Source organism: Neodiprion fabricii, chromosome 2, assembly GCF_021155785.1.
Source record: "Neodiprion fabricii isolate iyNeoFabr1 chromosome 2, iyNeoFabr1.1, whole genome shotgun sequence".
Classification (NCBI taxonomy): domain Eukaryota; kingdom Metazoa; phylum Arthropoda; class Insecta; order Hymenoptera; family Diprionidae; genus Neodiprion; species Neodiprion fabricii.
Genome location: NC_060240.1, coordinates 866,786 through 884,510, shown reverse-complemented (window position 1 = coordinate 884,510; position 17,725 = coordinate 866,786). Strand labels below are relative to the sequence as shown.

General features: G+C 43.2%; 3 protein-coding genes across 5 annotated transcripts; 1 reads left to right on the top strand and 2 right to left on the bottom strand.

The window, feature by feature from the left end:
* Positions 1-14: 14 nt before the first annotated feature.
* On the top strand, positions 15-2,555 carry LOC124175384 (uncharacterized histidine-rich protein DDB_G0274557-like). Its single transcript, XM_046555591.1, has 4 exons — positions 15-161; positions 1,060-1,127; positions 1,782-2,086; positions 2,156-2,555. Exons 1-3 carry the CDS (start codon positions 141-143, stop codon positions 2,023-2,025), a joined length of 333 nt encoding a protein of 110 aa, XP_046411547.1. The 5' UTR covers positions 15-140; the 3' UTR covers positions 2,026-2,086; positions 2,156-2,555.
* Positions 2,556-6,298: 3,743 nt separating this feature from the next.
* On the bottom strand, positions 6,299-9,179 carry LOC124175369 (glycine-rich protein DOT1-like). 3 transcript variants are annotated; one of them, XM_046555569.1, is made up of 6 exons: positions 8,892-9,034; positions 8,725-8,801; positions 8,213-8,511; positions 7,370-7,669; positions 7,039-7,315; positions 6,299-6,919 (listed from the first exon to the last, which is right to left on the bottom strand). In XM_046555569.1, the coding sequence occupies exons 1-6, from the start codon at positions 8,916-8,918 to the stop codon at positions 6,841-6,843; spliced, it is 1,059 nt and encodes a 352-aa protein (XP_046411525.1). In that variant the 5' UTR covers positions 8,919-9,034; the 3' UTR covers positions 6,299-6,840. The 3 variants fall into 3 exon arrangements, with proteins under 3 accessions (XP_046411525.1, XP_046411524.1, XP_046411523.1); XM_046555568.1 differs by lacking the exon at positions 8,892-9,034 and adding an exon at positions 9,045-9,179 and having other exon boundaries at positions 7,039-7,669; XM_046555567.1 differs by having other exon boundaries at positions 7,039-7,669; positions 8,892-9,033.
* Positions 9,180-13,259: 4,080 nt separating this feature from the next.
* Positions 13,260-16,996, bottom strand: LOC124175370. Its single transcript, XM_046555570.1, has 4 exons — positions 16,820-16,996; positions 15,989-16,038; positions 14,984-15,165; positions 13,260-14,232 (listed from the first exon to the last, which is right to left on the bottom strand). The coding sequence occupies exons 1-4, from the start codon at positions 16,832-16,834 to the stop codon at positions 13,466-13,468; spliced, it is 1,014 nt and encodes a 337-aa protein (XP_046411526.1). The 5' UTR covers positions 16,835-16,996; the 3' UTR covers positions 13,260-13,465.
* Positions 16,997-17,725: the final 729 nt, after the last annotated feature.

The window sequence follows — 17,725 nt, the reverse complement described above, 5'->3', positions numbered from 1 at the left end:
GCCGATGCCCGGGTCTCCCACCCCCGAGCTTTCGGCTAACACCGTCGTCGAGGTTCCTCCTTTATAAACACATCGAACGCGGCAAAAAGGCAGAACTGTATCAGCGTTCGCAAACAGTGAACAAAATCCTCGATTCCAATATGCACTCCTTCACCGTCGCCGTGAGTATTTCAAACGTACCTTATTCGCTGCTCGCACTCGCTTTATCGTATGTTGAAAAATTGTTTAAATTTATTTTCAAATTGCATCAAGTGCGACACTTTGAATCTTTCGAATTACTTCCTTTATTTTAATTTTTTTTTTTTTATCAAATTGCATACGTCGATGGTTCGCCGAGTGTTTTTTTACCCGTGGTTCAGGTGTAGGTCGATTTTGGTCAAAAACTGCCTTAACATGCCTTACTTAGGAGGGTGGTTTTCACCCCCTGAAAGCGTATAATAACGGATAAAAAAAAATACTTGCTGCTTAGTTTTTAGTCTACTGTAATATATTCCGGCAGAAATCAAATCGGAGATATCGACTTGGGATGCCTTTTTTGTTAGTATACCTATAGCTTGGGCCACATTCCAAAATTCCACAGACCACAAATGGTACAAAAGTTGTTTTCATCCAAGTGAACGCTAATATTCAAAGAAATTCTTTACTCGGAATTGTATTTTACTCACGAATCAAGTAATCCGAGAAATGACAAGTCGAATTTATAATCACAGAATTTGATAAAAGCGGCCACAAAAAATGCAATCATCCTAAAATAATCCGAATTTCGAACCAATGAAAAATGTACTTGAGAATTGGGTTGAAATTTTTTTCCGCAACTTCGTTGATTCGCAAATTGTGGAGTAAGGATACGTATTTAGGCGTCATAAATCAACGCACGTTGCCACATGCAGTCTGCATTCGTAAAAAAAAGTTTCGAACGAACGGTGAAATGCGTGAAAAATCTGACATTCACGTCACGGTGATCGCCACTGACTTTGCGCATCGTTTATGCAGTTGTTCACCAGAGACGGCGTGTCTCGATGAAAATTTCTAACGCATGATTATTTGAACACGTTTCAGCTGCTCGTATGCGGAATGCTCGCCGCCGTGAACTGCGCACCGGCACCGGGAGGCTGGGGTGGTAGTCAGTGAGTACGATGAATCAAGAACGATGATAACACAGGTCAACAAGAATTTTCATTCTGGTTTCTAAACGTCAAATTTTGATACTGATAATTGAAAAAATAGTTTTGTTTAGATAAAGTTTGTTTTCGTGGAAAATTATCTACATTCTGAAACGTTTGTTTTGAATGACAATAAAAGAAACTTCAGTTTTGCATTCAAATCACTTTTGTTAAAAAATAATGATTAATAATAAACTAGTAATGTAAGTGAATTGATGAACAAAGTTCAAAAATGAATATTCTTCGTCCGGACTGTCTCGTATCGAACGCCAAACGCAATCTTCCACCGTTCTTTAATTATGCAGCACCTGATAACGTTAATAACGATAAAGTCCGTCACATCTTGGTCAAAACGTTTTTCTTTCTCTTCCGAATACGCCACCACATTAGCTATCAACGAAAAACTTCCAGACTTATTTATCAACGTAAAAAAGACAAGGACAAACTTTATAAGTAACAAACAAAGGTATCGGTTATTATTCGATGCGTATAATCGAAATTTATTTGTCTCGATAGAAATTCGAAAAAAACTGTTCTTTCTCTTCTCGTTGACCTGCGTAATCGGTGTAATTCTTCAATTCCTTAGGATTAACCCGTGAATTTCACCCTCTCCCATAGCCAACACCACGTGATCCACGTCCCGTACCACGTACACAACGTGCATCACCACCACGTAAAGAAGATCGCGTACCCCGTTCACCACGTAGAGAAAGTCCCGGTCCCGGTCCATGTCCACCACGTGGAGAAGGTCCATGTCCCGGTTCCCTACCCGGTCCACCACGTCGAGAAGATCCACGTGCCGGTTCACCACGTCGAGAAGGTTCACGTGCCGGTCCACTACGAGGAGAAGCCATGGTGGTGAGAAGGAGACAGTCTGAAAGCCGATGTCGAGGCGGCGTCGCCTTCGTGTGTAAATAATTCCGGTAAGTCGAATATCGTGCCGTTCGTCCGGTCGTTGTTACGTGAGACTGACATCCGTATTCCTGTTTCAGCCGATGCCGAATCGACGTCCCGGTTCATGTACATTTATTATACACGTAACGTAATATACTGTAATTGTAATTAGACGATAAGATTCACCACGAACAGTCTACATTCTATCGCATTGTTTATCCACGAGCTGAAATCAAACCGTGTCAACCACTTCAAGAACAATTCAATTAGCGTTAAGTGTATTCTGATACCGCAGTACAAAGTGACGAGAAAATCGCTCTGTTATACAAATTGTAACCGTAATTGTAACAGTTGTGTCGTTTTAGAGCAAGACGATCCGGAGTTCTGACGAGCTTTGGCCAGTTGACGATATAGTTGTTTTATTGTTAGATCATTATTAGTGGTAGATATTTCTTTTTTTACAACGAAATAAATACGAATGTATGGAGAAAATGTTAATATTGGTCAAGTTTTTCCACTTTCCCAACTCGGAACAAGTCGAACGTTGAACTTTACACGCACGTCAAGTTGAATGCTAAATCCAGTGGTGATAAAACCAAATCTGTCTTAGGAATTATGAGAAGAGTGAAAGGAGCCGCAGAAAGTCGAGGCTATTCTAATCGGTCAACTCTGCATATTAGAATCAAGTGTTTGTTAAATCTCCGTTTAATAGCAATGAAACCGCGTCAATCATCGCATTGAAAAATTCCCAAGAACGTCGTTGAGGTGAAGTCGAAACTTTCTAACCAACGACACTCGCGTGGTACACGTATCAAGCTGTCGTTATACTCGTAAGACGCAATTGACGGGTGAAGGAACAACTAATTCACCCAACGAAAAGAAAAAAGAGAATAAAACGAATGCCCGACAGCTCCGAGTTATACAATACAACATAATCGGTCTGATCCAATCCGCACGAGCATTCTAACATTGGTCAACGGTCCGGCAAAATTCCACGTCGGTCTTCCGCCGGTTGACCAAACGGATTTATAACTTTCTACGAAGCATTAAGCGTATATATAAGTGTTTAAGGTGGGTAATTTATTGCGGATAAAAGAAACTGGAAGGCGTAGCATGGCAGTTGAATCGTTCATTATAATAACAGGTGATTATTTATTTTCCCCAACAGACAACACTCGGGTGGCATAATCACATAGAACGATAACCTGGATGTAAACGGGCCTTACACAATCACTTATATACGTATAGTGTCAAATTTTAGAGATGGACCGGGACCTCTTGATCCCTCTCACCATCCGTGGGCTGCCTCGTAATCGGAGTGATCGTGGTGCCCGGAGTCGTGAGACTTGACAGGAATGTATATCTTCTTCGTGTGGGTGTGATGATGGGTGTGCATGAAGTGAGGCACCTTGATTATGAAGTGCGTGCTGTAACATCGATGCTTTATTTCACTTTGCGCCTTTCCGATAGCCGGACAACGCCAAATTCGATGGAGTTCAAAGAAAAACAACTTACTGCTTGCCTCCATGTCCTCCGCCAGGCAGCGGAACCGATTGTGTAATTCCAAGGAGGACAATCATCATTAAGGCTATCTGGAAGACAGAAGGACGAAGAGAGTCGTTAAAAGCGTTAAAGCGTTCAGTAATGCGCGGCAAGATTTGACAGAGCTTATCCAACAAGTGAGGTATATCAGGTTGATATCTCCGATTTGATTTCTTTTTTAACATGCTATAGTCGACTTAAAACTAAGCGACACGTATTTTTTTTCATCCGCCGTTAAACACTTTAAGGGGGCGAAACCACCCTCCGGAGCAAGGCATGTCAAGGGACGATTTGTCAGTTTTTTTATTCTACTGTTGAGAAGATCACATTTTTCATTTCTCGCTATGAAAAAACCAATTGAATTGGTTAAAAAATATTACGTTCTTGTAGGTAAAACTGCTAAAATCACTCGTTGACATGCCTTAATTTGAAGGGTGTGTTTCGCCCCCTTAAAGTGTTTAATGACGGATGAAAAAAAATACGCGTCGCTTGGTTTTCAGTCTACTGTAACATATTACAAAAGAAATCAAATCGGAGATACCGACCTGCGATACCTCACTTGCGAGTGTAGTGACTGCATATTCCAAATCATTTGGAACGGGAAACACAATATATTACTGATATTTGATACGAAATCACTCGAAATATATTTGAATTTCTTGTACAACATAGGTACTGTAACAACGACGGTGAAAACCCACTTGAGTGTATAAACGGAGGTTCGCCATGACAGTGATCAGGGAGTAAAACGAGCAGCGATCTCTTCTCAGACACAATGTGCAGACTAAAATCGGTCCTCGGTGCAAGCCTTATAAAGTTACAAACGTAATCAGAGAGAGGCAACAAGGGAAAAACGAGTCTAGGTATAACAGACAACGCAACCGGGGAAGTTCTCCCTACCCGGCAAGTTTATTGTCTGCACGTTCACAGCGGAAGTTGTTGCTGTATTTATTCGTTAAAGTACGACACACGCGTCTTGTTCCGGCCACTCTCTCCTCGCAGCTCTAATTATCCGTCGGTTATTGAGTTTCCTTTCTTTATTATGCCCTCCGCCACTTCAGGCATCGCATGTACTCGCGATAATCATACCCTGTGCAAAGAGTGTTCGAGTTGCTTGGGTTTTATTGTATTCTGATGCCGGCTGCATTGTCGTAGAGATCGTTGGATCGATTCCGAATCAGCGAACGCAGAGTCGGAGCTCGCGATCGGTTAGAAATGAGAAACAAGAAGAGAGAGAGAGAGAGAGAGAGAGAGAGAGAGAGGGGTAAAAACTGGGTGTCGGTTCTGAGGCCGTTAATCCGTCCAGTTGCATAAGGAGGTATCACAAAAATGAAATATCTCTAACTCTCGGGTGACCGGGTACCGATTTCGTATGTAGAATTTTTCACACCAGTTTCTATTACGAGGTTTCTCCAATAAATTGGAGAAAAAAACATCACGATAACGGGCAATTGGCCCAGTCATAAGAACGCGTTTATCTCGTTCATTCTACAGACGGGAATTTCACGTGCGGTGGTGAATTCCGCGCCAATGTGACGATAGGAAAGTGTTCCGGATCGTTTCGTTTTTTTCGTAGTTTCATGTACGTTTCAGCGTAGCTTCGAGGCTCACAAATTTCGCAAACGTATTGAGAATTCCTTTTTATTCACAATTCGGATAATTTGTTAGGTGCTGCTATTCGTCCGTACAGATATATACGGTTGTATGGTATTAGGTATGATGGATTACGTAAAAATGAAAGTATAACCTAACGTGGTTTGCTCACCGCGTGTCGGATTAATTACGTTGAAGTTTTTCTGGATACACGCGCTAGTCGCCAGTTTCTTCGAAGCCATTCTATACTCGCATGACAATCCAGATTTTAATAGAAACGGCCATGTTAGAAGCCGATTGTAACCTCGATCGAACTGATTTAGATTTTCTGAGACATCTGAATTTTGAGTTACACAGTCAGAGCTGTGATTTAAATTTCTTTAACTTCTCTGATAACCGTGATTCAGTCATTAGGCCACAGGATATTGCAGCTAATTGTGTCTTTATAATCGCCATGAGCTGTTGAAACCGTTGTAGTCATTTTGTCAAAATCAATCGAGTTAGCAAGTTGGCAGCAAACAAGGACACGTAGGGAAATAATTCTGACGTCTATGACCGATTAATGGATATCTGGGTCATAGTGCAAATGCCAGAAGAACAACGACATGATTACCGAAGAAGTGCGCCTAATTGACATTTGGGTTTAAATTTCACTTCGCATAATTCAGGTGATTCATTAGTAAACCGAAATGCGTTCTAGCTTTCGGAAGTACTCGAATTTTTGTGGACTCGTCGCGACGTCAACCCGCGGAGAAATTTAAATGTATAAGTAAAGCTTGAATTTGTGCATGCCACCGAAATAGTCTCACCGTATTGTTGTTTCTCATTGCACCGTGTTCGGAATCGAAAAACATTGATTTCACACATTGTCACAGTATGGATTAAGTACTTTATGGTATGACTGTAATTTGAGCCTAATGGAGAAGATGCTTTAGATGATTGAATTTCATTTCGACATCGCTGGGCGATGGCGTGATTGCACGCTGCTTTATCGATCGCCGGTGCGATTGTCGGTAAAATAGAACGATCGAGACGATCGAAGGGTCTAAAATTAACTAGCTTACCGAATCAGGTTCAAATTCTTCAAAATAAATCTAGCCAATGAATATATTTTTGTACTTAAAACAGTTTTTTATTAAAAAATAAACAATATACTAACAGGATGAATTATTTACAATAACATATCATACAAATGTAGCAACAAATTAGTGAGGTCAACAGTCGAGTATGTTTGTCTTATGGATAAAAAGATGAATACAATGATAACTGAGAATGTTGTATAGTGTGATGAATTGCACGAGACATCGTGTTTGAATTCCTCGTCAAGCCGACAGGTGGATAAAGCTTAGAATCAGCTTCTGCGAGCATATGGTAGAAAAAATTACGAAAATATGTTTATCGGGCCAAACGGTGCACTCGGTATCGTAAAAATTTTCGAATACGAGTTACGACGTAAACTCATACGCATAAATTATACGCAGAACGTTCAATATATCTGCCGTTCGAGTGGCTGAACTCGCTTTGAATTTATCACGGTGAAAATATCGGGCAACGGGTTTTCGAACGCTTTCTCGGCGTTCCGGAGAACTTCCTTACTCCGTTCGGATGTCGGACGGAAGCTTGGAAGGACAGAGCGATATGAACCTCTCTACTTCCTGTAGTGGTATCCGGAGAAGCCACCACCTCCGCCGCCTCCACCGCTGCTGTAGCTGTCGTGTCCGGAGGAACTGAATTGGGTAGAAAATGAAAGAACGAATTATAGTACAAACAGCCGTAAATGAAGAAATCTTGTTCGTCAACGGAAATCCTACGTTGTAGAGAACATTTTCATTTTGAGAGTAATTACCCGCCGCCGAATCCACTCGAGATCGAGCTTGAGTAGCTGCCAGAGCTGAAACTGGAGCCGTGATCATCGCCGCCGAAGCTACCGCCACTGCTGTAGCTGTCACCACCACCGCCGCCGCCGCCATGGCTGTGACTGTGGCTGTGACCGCCGCCTCCGAATCCGCCACCGCCGTGACCGCCGCTGCTGATGCTGCTTATGTCGAATCCGGGGCCTGAGCCGATTTCGATTCCGTGACCGTGACCCCCGCTGAAGTCGCCGCCACCGCCTCCACCGTAACCTCCGAAGTCACCACCGCCTCCGCTGTGGCCGCCAAAATCTCCTCCTCCATGGCCTCCGAAGTCACCACCGCCTCCGCTGTAGCCGCCGGAATCTCCGCCTCCATGGCCTCCAAAGTCACCACCGCCTCCGCCATAGCTACTGAAATCTCCTCCTCCATGGCCTCCGAAATCACCACCGAATCCTCCACCGCCTCCATGTCCTCCACCTCCTCCCCCACCACTGCTGTAGCTTGTTATAACGCTGTAACTGTCGCCACCTCCGTGTCCTCCGCCTCCGCCGTGGCCGTGGCCATGGCCATGGCCTCCACCTCCACCTCCGAATCCACCAAAGCCACCACCGCCGTGTCCGCCGCCTGAAATTTTTATCAATAAATAACAATCACTGTTGAAGTGTAAAGAGCCGGTGTAAGATACTCAATTCATCTCATAAGCCGCACAAGTTACAGAGATTGATGGTTGTGATCAAACATCGTGACGTGTGTTCGCTTATAGAGCTTATAAGGTCGCGAAAACGAAAGTGGCAGCAGTTTCGTTGCAGTTTGCGTTAGGAGGAAAGATCGCGCGGTAAGGAATGCAGCAGCTGTATGCACAGACGGTGAGCTCGATTCACGAGAGAAAGGTGCTCGAAGAGAAGATCACGATGTATGTAGCGGATATTATTAGTTCCGGTGAAATTCAAACGAAGATTACGCTTCTTGGATAAGAGTGAAAGACACCGGCTACACATATACCCAACACTTTCGTAGCGAAAAAGAAATTATCCATTCAAACTGGTTACCGATTGAGCATGCGATGAAGCTGAAATCGTCTAACTTTCGTTGGCCTTAAGCTCAGGTCCCGGTGGCGTTAAGGCCGGGTTTTCTCTTTCGTTTCGTGAGAACACCCTCGGTTCTTACCTCCGAATCCGCCTCCGAAACCTCCTCCAAAGCTCCCGCTGTCTCCTCCGTGACCTCCGTGACCTCCGTGACCTCCGTGACCTCCGCCGCCGCCTCCTCCTCCGTAACCGCCGAAACCTCCGCCCCCGATTCCTGGGCTTGTTATTTCTATGTGTTCGATGTGGTCGTCGCCACCTCCGTAACCTCCGCCGCCTCCACCGTGACCATGACCGTGGCCATGGTCCTCAACGTGCTTTATTATCTTCTTCTCGTGATGAACATCCTGCACTATCTCAGGCAGATGGATCTTTATGTGAACGCTGAAAAGTGGAACGATACGAGAAACTTAATACCCATGTGAAGAGGAAGGCTAGCCAATAATATGCTGTAAATACAAGTTGCAGCTTTCGAAAACGCGTCGAGGTTTGCCCAAGTTCAATATCAACCATGCGTCGCAGCTTCAGTTTAAAAAAAAAAAAACTACCCAACAATATACGGTGCGTTCGATTCTAGTTAATTCAGTGCGGTCTTACTGTTCATTTCCAAAGGTGGCCGTCGTCGAGGCGATCAGTCCCGTGAATACCGCTGCTGCGAGCAAGGCGCAGGGAATCTGAAAAACGGAATGAAATTAATAGGATCGCGTAATTCCGACACAGTACTGTGAAAATTCGGGATACAAGATTATAATTATTGATGGAACCTCGTTAAGAGTACGTGAAAACCCCATCGAAATGATCAAGTCGAGTATCTCAAGTTGAACTTTATTATCAACCACTCTGTAATTCCGTTGAAATATCTCCAGGTATCAAGTATCCGGTACAACGAAATTCACGGATCAGGACAGGAACCTTACCTTCCGTAATCCTGACGCCATATCTGAAGCGATAGGCGAGCACACGTGGTTGTGTCTCTCTGCTCTTGAATGGGTGTTCACCTGCACGGTAACTAAGAAACTGGTATATATATGCGGGGATCATCGCGGGTATATATAGGGGCGCTGCGAAATAACAAGCTCGGACGGCGCGATGGTGGGAGGGCGGAGATGGAAGAGGAGCATTCATGGGGTCCACGTGCCCGGCTGAGCGGGGAAAACGGGGGTCAGCCGGGGGCCCGGTACCGGTTCCCAGCTGCAGAGGCCCAGAGATCCCAGAGAAATTCGCGCTCCGGGCGGTCCTCGAACCGATCGTCCGCGTATTATCGAGCCAACCGTCCGACCACGTGTTATTGCACTCCGGAACGCGTATTCCTCCATTTTCGCATCCGTTGGGTACCGTATTGCAAATCGCCCGACTTTTATTCGGACAGCTTCAAGAGCGGAGTAACGGAATCGTTCACAAGGTTCGAAATTGGTCCGGCACCGTTGGTGCATTTTTGACCACTTTCGATTGAACAGGTTTTTTTTTTTTTTTCTCTATCCTTCCTTCATTTCGATGCGTAGAAAGTGTAGTAGGCCAAAGACCCGGTCCGGCTAATACCATGCTGCCAATTTATGAAAGTGAAACTTCTGGTCCAGTCCCTTCGTCGAACCGTTTCCGGTTCCCGTTTACAGTGATTTCCTGTTATTTGCTTCTCATCCTGATCCTCGTCGTGTTTATGGGTTAAAGACTTGGACGGTATAAAATCGTACGTATTTCTTTTTTTTTGAGAAAATGAAAACGCTGAAATGCAAAAATCTAGCCTTGAGCTAGAATCGATAAACAAATTTTAAAGATTGTGTCAACATTTCAAGTCGATCGGATAATAATTGATCGTGGAATCTGCGCCACCGGATTTAAAACGTGGTAGTTCGATTCTTGTATGCACCATGCCGCCATTTTGTCATTAATTTCAATGAAAAAATTCTAAAATGTTCTTCAAAGTATAAATAATAAAGCCCTCAAGCTTAAATTGCTCCAAGTGTTGTCATTTTCTTTAAAAAAATTCATAAAAATTTCGATCCTTGACCCTGGGAGTACGAACGGTGATATTCCTGCCTTGCAAACACGATCAGAGCAACTTATGCAGGCGTAATTCAAGGCGTGAAAGCAAACTTCGTTTCCTCGGATTAATTATTCAATCGTTGCCGCAATTACCGACATCGAATATGACTATCGTTAAAACAATCCTGGATGCACATCGCGCGTTATACCGTCGCGGTCTTGAAATAACGAAAAAGAAAGTCCGCGTTAGAACAAGACGCGGAATCGTTATCCGTGTACGGCTGATGAACTGTGTTTTCTGGATTCTCACCGAGTAACTGCTGCAGTTCCGCTCTCTCGAAGGAATTCCTCTCTCTAATCATACTGTAACACATACCTACCTTGACGTCGATTCTTCCTGAGATACGTAAACCACATACGCGCTGTGCGTGCGAACTTATTTTCACCCGGTTTCAACGACCTTGACAGTCATTGATGGACAGTCGCTGCATTCAGACGCATTACGTCGCAATTAATTCAATCACATCCAACGTGTATTGGAGAACATTTTCGCGGGAAATTTCCCATGCTTGAATTATTGTCGAGAGTGGATAATTACCGCCGGTTGCGCATCCGCGAATTTTTATGTGCTCACTTAGGCGAAAGAATCCGTAGCGAAATTCTCTGTTAATTTCTCTCTGAAAATTTCACTGCTTCGGCCTTCGTTTGAACACTTGGAATGTGGGAAGTGTGCGGTTATGATTTGCAATAATGGTTTTCGTTCCGCATAATTTTTTCGCCTTTCGTGACGTCCGACAACACATGTCTGAGAGGAAAAAAAACTGCACAGGTTTTTATACTGTTTTTACATAAATTTTGATTCACTGAAACGGGGAAAAATATTCAAAAAGTTCCATCGCGTCAAGTTTTTTCTTCAACTCGTGTTTGTAGTTTCATTTAGAGTGAAACTCCCGTTTCACTCGAAATCTGGTATCCTATTCTTGATTCGCAAAATCCTATGCAAAAGCGACTTCTTACTTCCATCTAATATGTATTAGAGCCAGACTCGAGAATAAATACAAACAGCGAAACAAAAAATGAAAAGCGGAAGCGTATCCGGAGGTGTATCAAAGAGAAGAAGAAAAGGTTTCGTAGGCAAAAAGAACGAACACGGAATGTCAAATACATTTCGTAAAGAAATCGTTTGTTTAATATAAGAAATATTGTTTAGCTCATTGTAACAAAATGGTGGTTTTTTCATTACTGTTATGCTTTTTTTATGCAAACAACTTGTTTTTGCAAAAATACCGTACGAGATGGAGGGAAACGGAAGTTATTTTTGAACTCAGCGCACTCGAGAACATAATATTTACCAAAAACATCCCATGCAGGTGAAAAAAAAATTTCTGCAGACCTGATTTATTATATGACGATAAATCGTTCGATACGTATTCATGAGAAGAAAAAATATATGCATGATTTCACATTCCGCTCTCTTTATCTTGAATGAAATGCAGTGCGCGGCGGTCTTGATACACTTGGTAATATTACGTAGCTGGAATTACTGGAGTAAACGAAGCAAAAAGTCACGGTCAAAGTCACGGTAGAGTATTTTTACTTCCTACTGAAAATCGAACGGGCAAAATAAAGGTCCGAAATTTATAGCCCAAAAATTTTGAAAAAACCTGTCACTTTCTTCCTTCCGCCAAACTTTGCATTTGTTGCAAATTTACACACAGCTGGAAAGTTTCCAGCCCGTAATTAAGAATTCACGTTCTCTATCTTACGATCAGTTTTAATTTTTCAAATCGTTTCGACAAATTTATAAGAAAGTGGCAAATTAATGTTTACCATCATCTCCTGGCTTAATTGCCAGCCTAAGCGGCTGCAGGATATTTAAATAAAACCCAAATGCCCTCTGTGAATTATACGATTATGCTTATTAGTTTATTTTCATTTCACGCGAGAGAGATTTGGTCGGATTTCACATTTTACCATCCTGTCTTACGTATTTCTCCTCCGCGGAACAACGTGCAACCAAAACGTGGACAGGGTCACAAGTGTCAACTTCACTCCTTACGCTCGATGACTCCGGCCATTAAATGTCAGAGACAACAAACTGCCGCGGCATTAATTAGTTTGTCAATCGTTAGAATAGACTTTTGAAAACCGGTCGGGTATCGTTAGTCGAAAGTGTTGACCGATTCACCAGCTCGTATTTAATCGATCGGCACTAATCGTTTTTACCACACGAAAGTCAAATTCTCTATGTCTTCCGGTTATCTCGTGCATGTATCTAGATTTATGCGGTGTTATTAAATCTTGTGGCGAGATTTCACGCATGTATTTTATTCAGCTATGTAAAAATGTTTCTCAAGTTTTTTTTATCATTACGATGAGGAGAGTTTTATAGTGGGAATGAAAATTTAGTCCAGTGGTCTGAAAATCGACGTCCGAACTTGAGACTGGAGTAACTTTGAGTTCTCTGGTAATAACGGCTGTTGTGCAACGAAAGTGAAGAATAAGAATTTTATTGGTCTCGCCCGCATAAAAAGCGAACGAAGAAACAGATCCGATCGTATGAGACAACTCTGCATCGCGCCCAGGAAGAATGCCGGCAACTTCCGCGATCGAGTGACGTGAGATCCATGATTCAAGATCGAGGAATCCCGGTGAACGGTGATTATCATTCGCCATCTCGATCCGCGAGGCCACCGGAGTGCAACTTACTTTCTAGACTTTCAAAGACTCGACTGGTCGACGGCTCCAAGTGAAAGTGTGTATATGAAAGGGATGCGATTCACGTGACCGTGACATTCATTCGTAAAAGTATAAAATATACAATGTATAAGAGCTCGCCCGCTTCCGAGATTGCATCGATTCTCCGCGGATTCAAATTGCCGCCGGACGCCAACTTCGCGATATGCGTCATCTGGTGGAAAAAGATCAAACTAACGCAACGAGGCTGACGGCTGACCGTATTTTTTCGCATGTAGACGATAGAACAGGTACATTATTGATTTTGTTTAATTAATTTATGCGACACGAGTAATTTGAAAGTCCAAGAATTACGCTTTGCCTCGATTACAAATTAAAAAGTTAGGTTATGTGGTGATAAAACGGCGTCGACAACCGGGTTCTGACGTCGTCAGAACATTACACAACAGAAAATTTCGCTGATAATTTAATCGTAAGATCGAATAGAAATGTATTAAAAAGTAAATGTATAATTACAAGAAGTATCGGAAACACGTATAAATAAATTATATTAATGATGCTGCACCGTAAGGCAGTGATTAATAAGTACAATTTTTACAAAGACTTAAAGGCTAAGGGATTTTTGTACGCGACAGGAACGTCAGTCTAAAATATTTCGCTACATCATCGCGACCCTGAAGCTCCGCTTCATCGGTTCCTCGACGGATTCCTCCTGAACTTGATAACCGCCGCTGGGATTGTTCGGGAGGCTTCCAGCCCAGGGATTGATCCCTTGAATATGCGGGAAGGTCAGGCCTGGGAAATTCGGTTGTTGATTATTCCATGCGAGACCATGAAAAGGCCAGCTCTTCGTGAAGGCCTCGACCTTCGCAATGTACTCCTTCATGTCGATGGTGTCCTGCAGGACGATGGGGGTGAGTTTGTGCTCCGTCATCCTAGCCGAGGGATGAACGCCGCCGGAAATTGGATGGGGCTGCTCGCTGAATTTCGGATAGAAGAGCTGCTCGTTTGGGGGCGAAAGCGATCCTTGCTCCTCGAACATCTTGTACTCTTCTTGCTCTACTTGACGGGGCTCCTGATTCCGTCCTTCGTCGTTGGTCGGCGGAAAAACCCACCGATGCTCTTGCGGCGCGAGGTTTTGCTCCCGCCCCTCGAATCGCTGGTAACCTTCGTCCTCGAAGTTGAAACCCTGACCAGCAGAGTCCTGCAGTTGATTTTCGTTTCCCCCGGGGAATCCGGCGTAGTTTTCGATCGCCAGTTTCAACTCCTCTTGCGGGATGTAACCCTTCCCGAAGCTCACACCGTGGGAAATACCCTTGCCGTGTGGTATTATAACGTGATTCTGCACTTCTCGATCATGCTGTTGCTGCTGTGGCACCGCAAAGTTTTTTCCGAAATCTCCACCGCCGTGGGGGATTCCGTGAACTGATGAAAATAATGCAAGCTTTAGATTTTTTTTATGACTTGTGATAACGTACCGGTACTTTAATTGCATTGCAAAGGATCCCGCAGAATCTTTATGGATTTTCAGTACGTTATAGTAAATGTTCTCCTGGTAAAAAGTTCTCGCGGGCACAAGTCCCAAAAATCAGTGGCCTTCGAGATACAGGCTTCGGAAGAGGGGTGTACGGATTTTTTGATATCTATGTATTACGCTATTTTTACGTATTACAAGGCTTCAAGGGGGACTTGAAATAAAATATATCACTTAAAAACTGTACAGCCGATTCGTGGAGACTTCGCAGACGCGTGAAAAACAGGACAAGTCGATTATTGCAAGAGTCGAAGCGTCTCGTTCTTCGGGCGAAATCCGACGTTGCGTCTCCTTCCGGTAAAGCAGCGAGTTCGTGGATGAAATCGATCACAGCTTCCTGCCTCTCTTTGAGAATCGACCGTGCAGTTTTTTGAGTGATTTCTTTGATTTCAAGCCCCCTTGAAACTTCGTAATCCATGGAAAATCACGACATCCATTGATATCAAAAAATCTGGAAACTGCTGATTTTTGGAACTAGTGCCCATGAAAACTTTTGACCGGAAGGATATGCACTATAACGCACTGAAGATTCAGCAAATTCGGCCGGAAGCCAATTTCCATAAGGATTCTGCGGGGTTCTTTTTTTCGAAAACTGTTATTGAGAGAAAATCGTTTGAAAATACGGCGGTATTTAACATTTACACAAATTCTGTCGAATGGCCTGCTTTCCTCCTGGGAAAAACGGACGATCGCTGTTGCCTGAATTTCCGGCGTAATGACCGACGACGAAGGGTCGTTTCGGTACGCGGATCTTGTAGAAGGGCGCCGCATTGTTAGAAAAGCTTCGACGTATGTAGCGCGGAACTACGAAGACGACTTTTTCCCTGTAACAGAAGCGACAATTAATGAACACGTAGAGCGAGGGAATGAATGAACAAACAGGCGAGGAAACGGAAGCGGCCTTCTTGCGCCAAATACTCGCTGGTATTTGTTTGACTACCCCGCAGGATCGTGACACAGTTGGCGAACCTCTCGTCTGGAACGGGAAATAATTATTGGCAGACAAAAAAAGCGACCGACTCGCGTACGCCGGAGGAGAGTGAAAGGAGAAAGGCTCGAACGCAAGCGGAGGGGATCCAGCAAAGAAGGTAATTGAACCTGTTTCAGGAGACGAAATAAGTGCTCGGCCTTGAAATGCGATCGAAATTTTCTGATCGTGCCAGATTTCGTCGATCAGGAAGGTTGAAAATATGTTCAAACGTCCGACGATAACGACGCTGAAGCTGGCAACCGGAATTAGCAGCTAAACGTTCTAATGTTCATTCGAATAGTAAGGCGGTGATGTCCGAAAATCCATATTTTGTGAAATGTCTTGAAGCTTCGATACTTTCGTAGAATCATGAGGATAAAACTGGACTGTATTTTTTTCTATTTTCAAAAAGTAACACTTTTGGCTGTTGACTTTGACGATAAACGTGGATTCGCCAACGTTTAGGATTAGGCAAAAGCTGTAAGCCGAGCAACGGCAAAAGCTTTTGGTTCTTTAGTTACGCCTGTAGTTTTACAGTGTTGGGATCTCACGATAGTCTAGTTATTTTTTCAGAAAAGTACAAACGTTGTTTCATTTCTGTAAACTCGACTTCGACGATTTGATACACCAGACACTAATACGTAGCATCGAATCTTTCGACTTGATATTCTACTTACGTGTCAGCGAGCGTCGGTCCGCATACTCCGAGTCCCAGTGTTACGATTACCTGAAGAAGTTGTACAAGGAGGATGAGTCGCGAAATTGTTTGTTGAATTAAGGGAGAGGGTACTATGTTTGGGAATTTTTTTTTCAAGAAAATGAATAATCCGTTGAGCAATTTGAGTTTCAAGGCTTCATTACTTATAGTTTCAAGAACATTTTAGAATTTTTTCATTGAAATTATTAACAAAATTGCGGCGTGGCGCATATAAGTAGCGAACGATTCCGAAATCGAGAGCTTTTGCGATGGCGCATCTTCTGACATCATTGTCCAACTTGTAATCGATCGGAAAAAAAATGTTTGCGTTAGAAGCACCTTTTCGTGTTTGAGCTCGTAGCCCAGTTGTTCGAAAGAAATGTTTTTTCTAATACATACAATTGTGAATAAAAATTTTCATTTTTTAGCCAAAAAATTGTACAAAAAAATGCTGGGATTAAAATTAAATATCTAGCCACGAGCTGAAATCGATACGCAGTTTTTGAAGATTGTGTCAAAATTTCAAATTTAGCGGTTAAAAATTGACCGAGAAATCTGCGCTACCGGATTTGAAACGTGGTCGTTCGCTACTTATATACGCCATGTTACCGTTCAAACTATAAATAATAAAGCTCTCAAGCTCAAATTGCTTCAAGTATTTTCATTAAAAAGAAAAACCTTCTAAAAGTAGGTATGACTTTAGCTGTACTCCCGCATTAATGAACTACTCTTACAGATTCTTCTTGATTCTAATACTGAATTCAATTTTGCTTTTACTCCTCTACTAAAAAAGTGAAAAGTGAAAACTTACCACCATCAGTCGCATCTCGTAGCAAGGGTGGAAAATGAAAAAAATGTGGAAACCACCTCTGAACCGGTCGCGTTGTTGAATCAAAAGTCGAAATTGCGCGGAGGATCGCTGCAGGTCCGGAGGCTTATTAAGGTTCACGGTTGAAAAGCGAGTGTCGTCGCGAGGCCAGCGTGATCCAGATATATCGGGAGGTCTTTATACTCGCCTATTTTCTTTTGTAAGGTATCTGCATGTGTGCGGGTACTACTAGGCGATAAAAAGAGAACGAAGAGCGGCGAAGCGAGCGAAAGAACGAGCTTCAACTCGGAATCCCCGCTCCAGCTGAGACTCAATTTCTGAGCTGTTACGGCGACAAAAACCATCGGCATGGTGTGTACCAAGCTATAGGCACACGGGGTGGACCAGCAGCCGAGTTAAACCGCGGGCATTATCTTTCTTCTCCGACGCAGCTGCCGGCCGTGAACATCTCACGTCCGATGGAGAAAGGAGAATTTAGTGCTGGTCGTAAATTGAAACAATCTTATATCGCTTCAACGCCGAGAAGGTCAGGAGAATATTTGGTTTAAGTTTCACTCTTCACTTCATCGCCTCACTCACAAGGTTCAGCCCTGATTTCGGTTTCCAAGGATATGAAAAAAGGGACCAATACCGAAAACGAAACCTTCCAGGTGGTTGAAGAATAACTGTATGAATAAGTGACGATTTCGTTTGAGCATAACTTTTATGCGATTCTTCCATGATATACCGCTGGTTTTACACGAGGGGTCAATCAGTCGTGAAATCTGGAATACACTTATCCGGAAATCTTGCGAATTCTCTTGAAATCTTTGAAATCTTCTGAAATCTTCTAAAATCTCTTGAAATCCTTTGAACTCTTTGCAACCTTTTGAAATCCCTTGAAATATT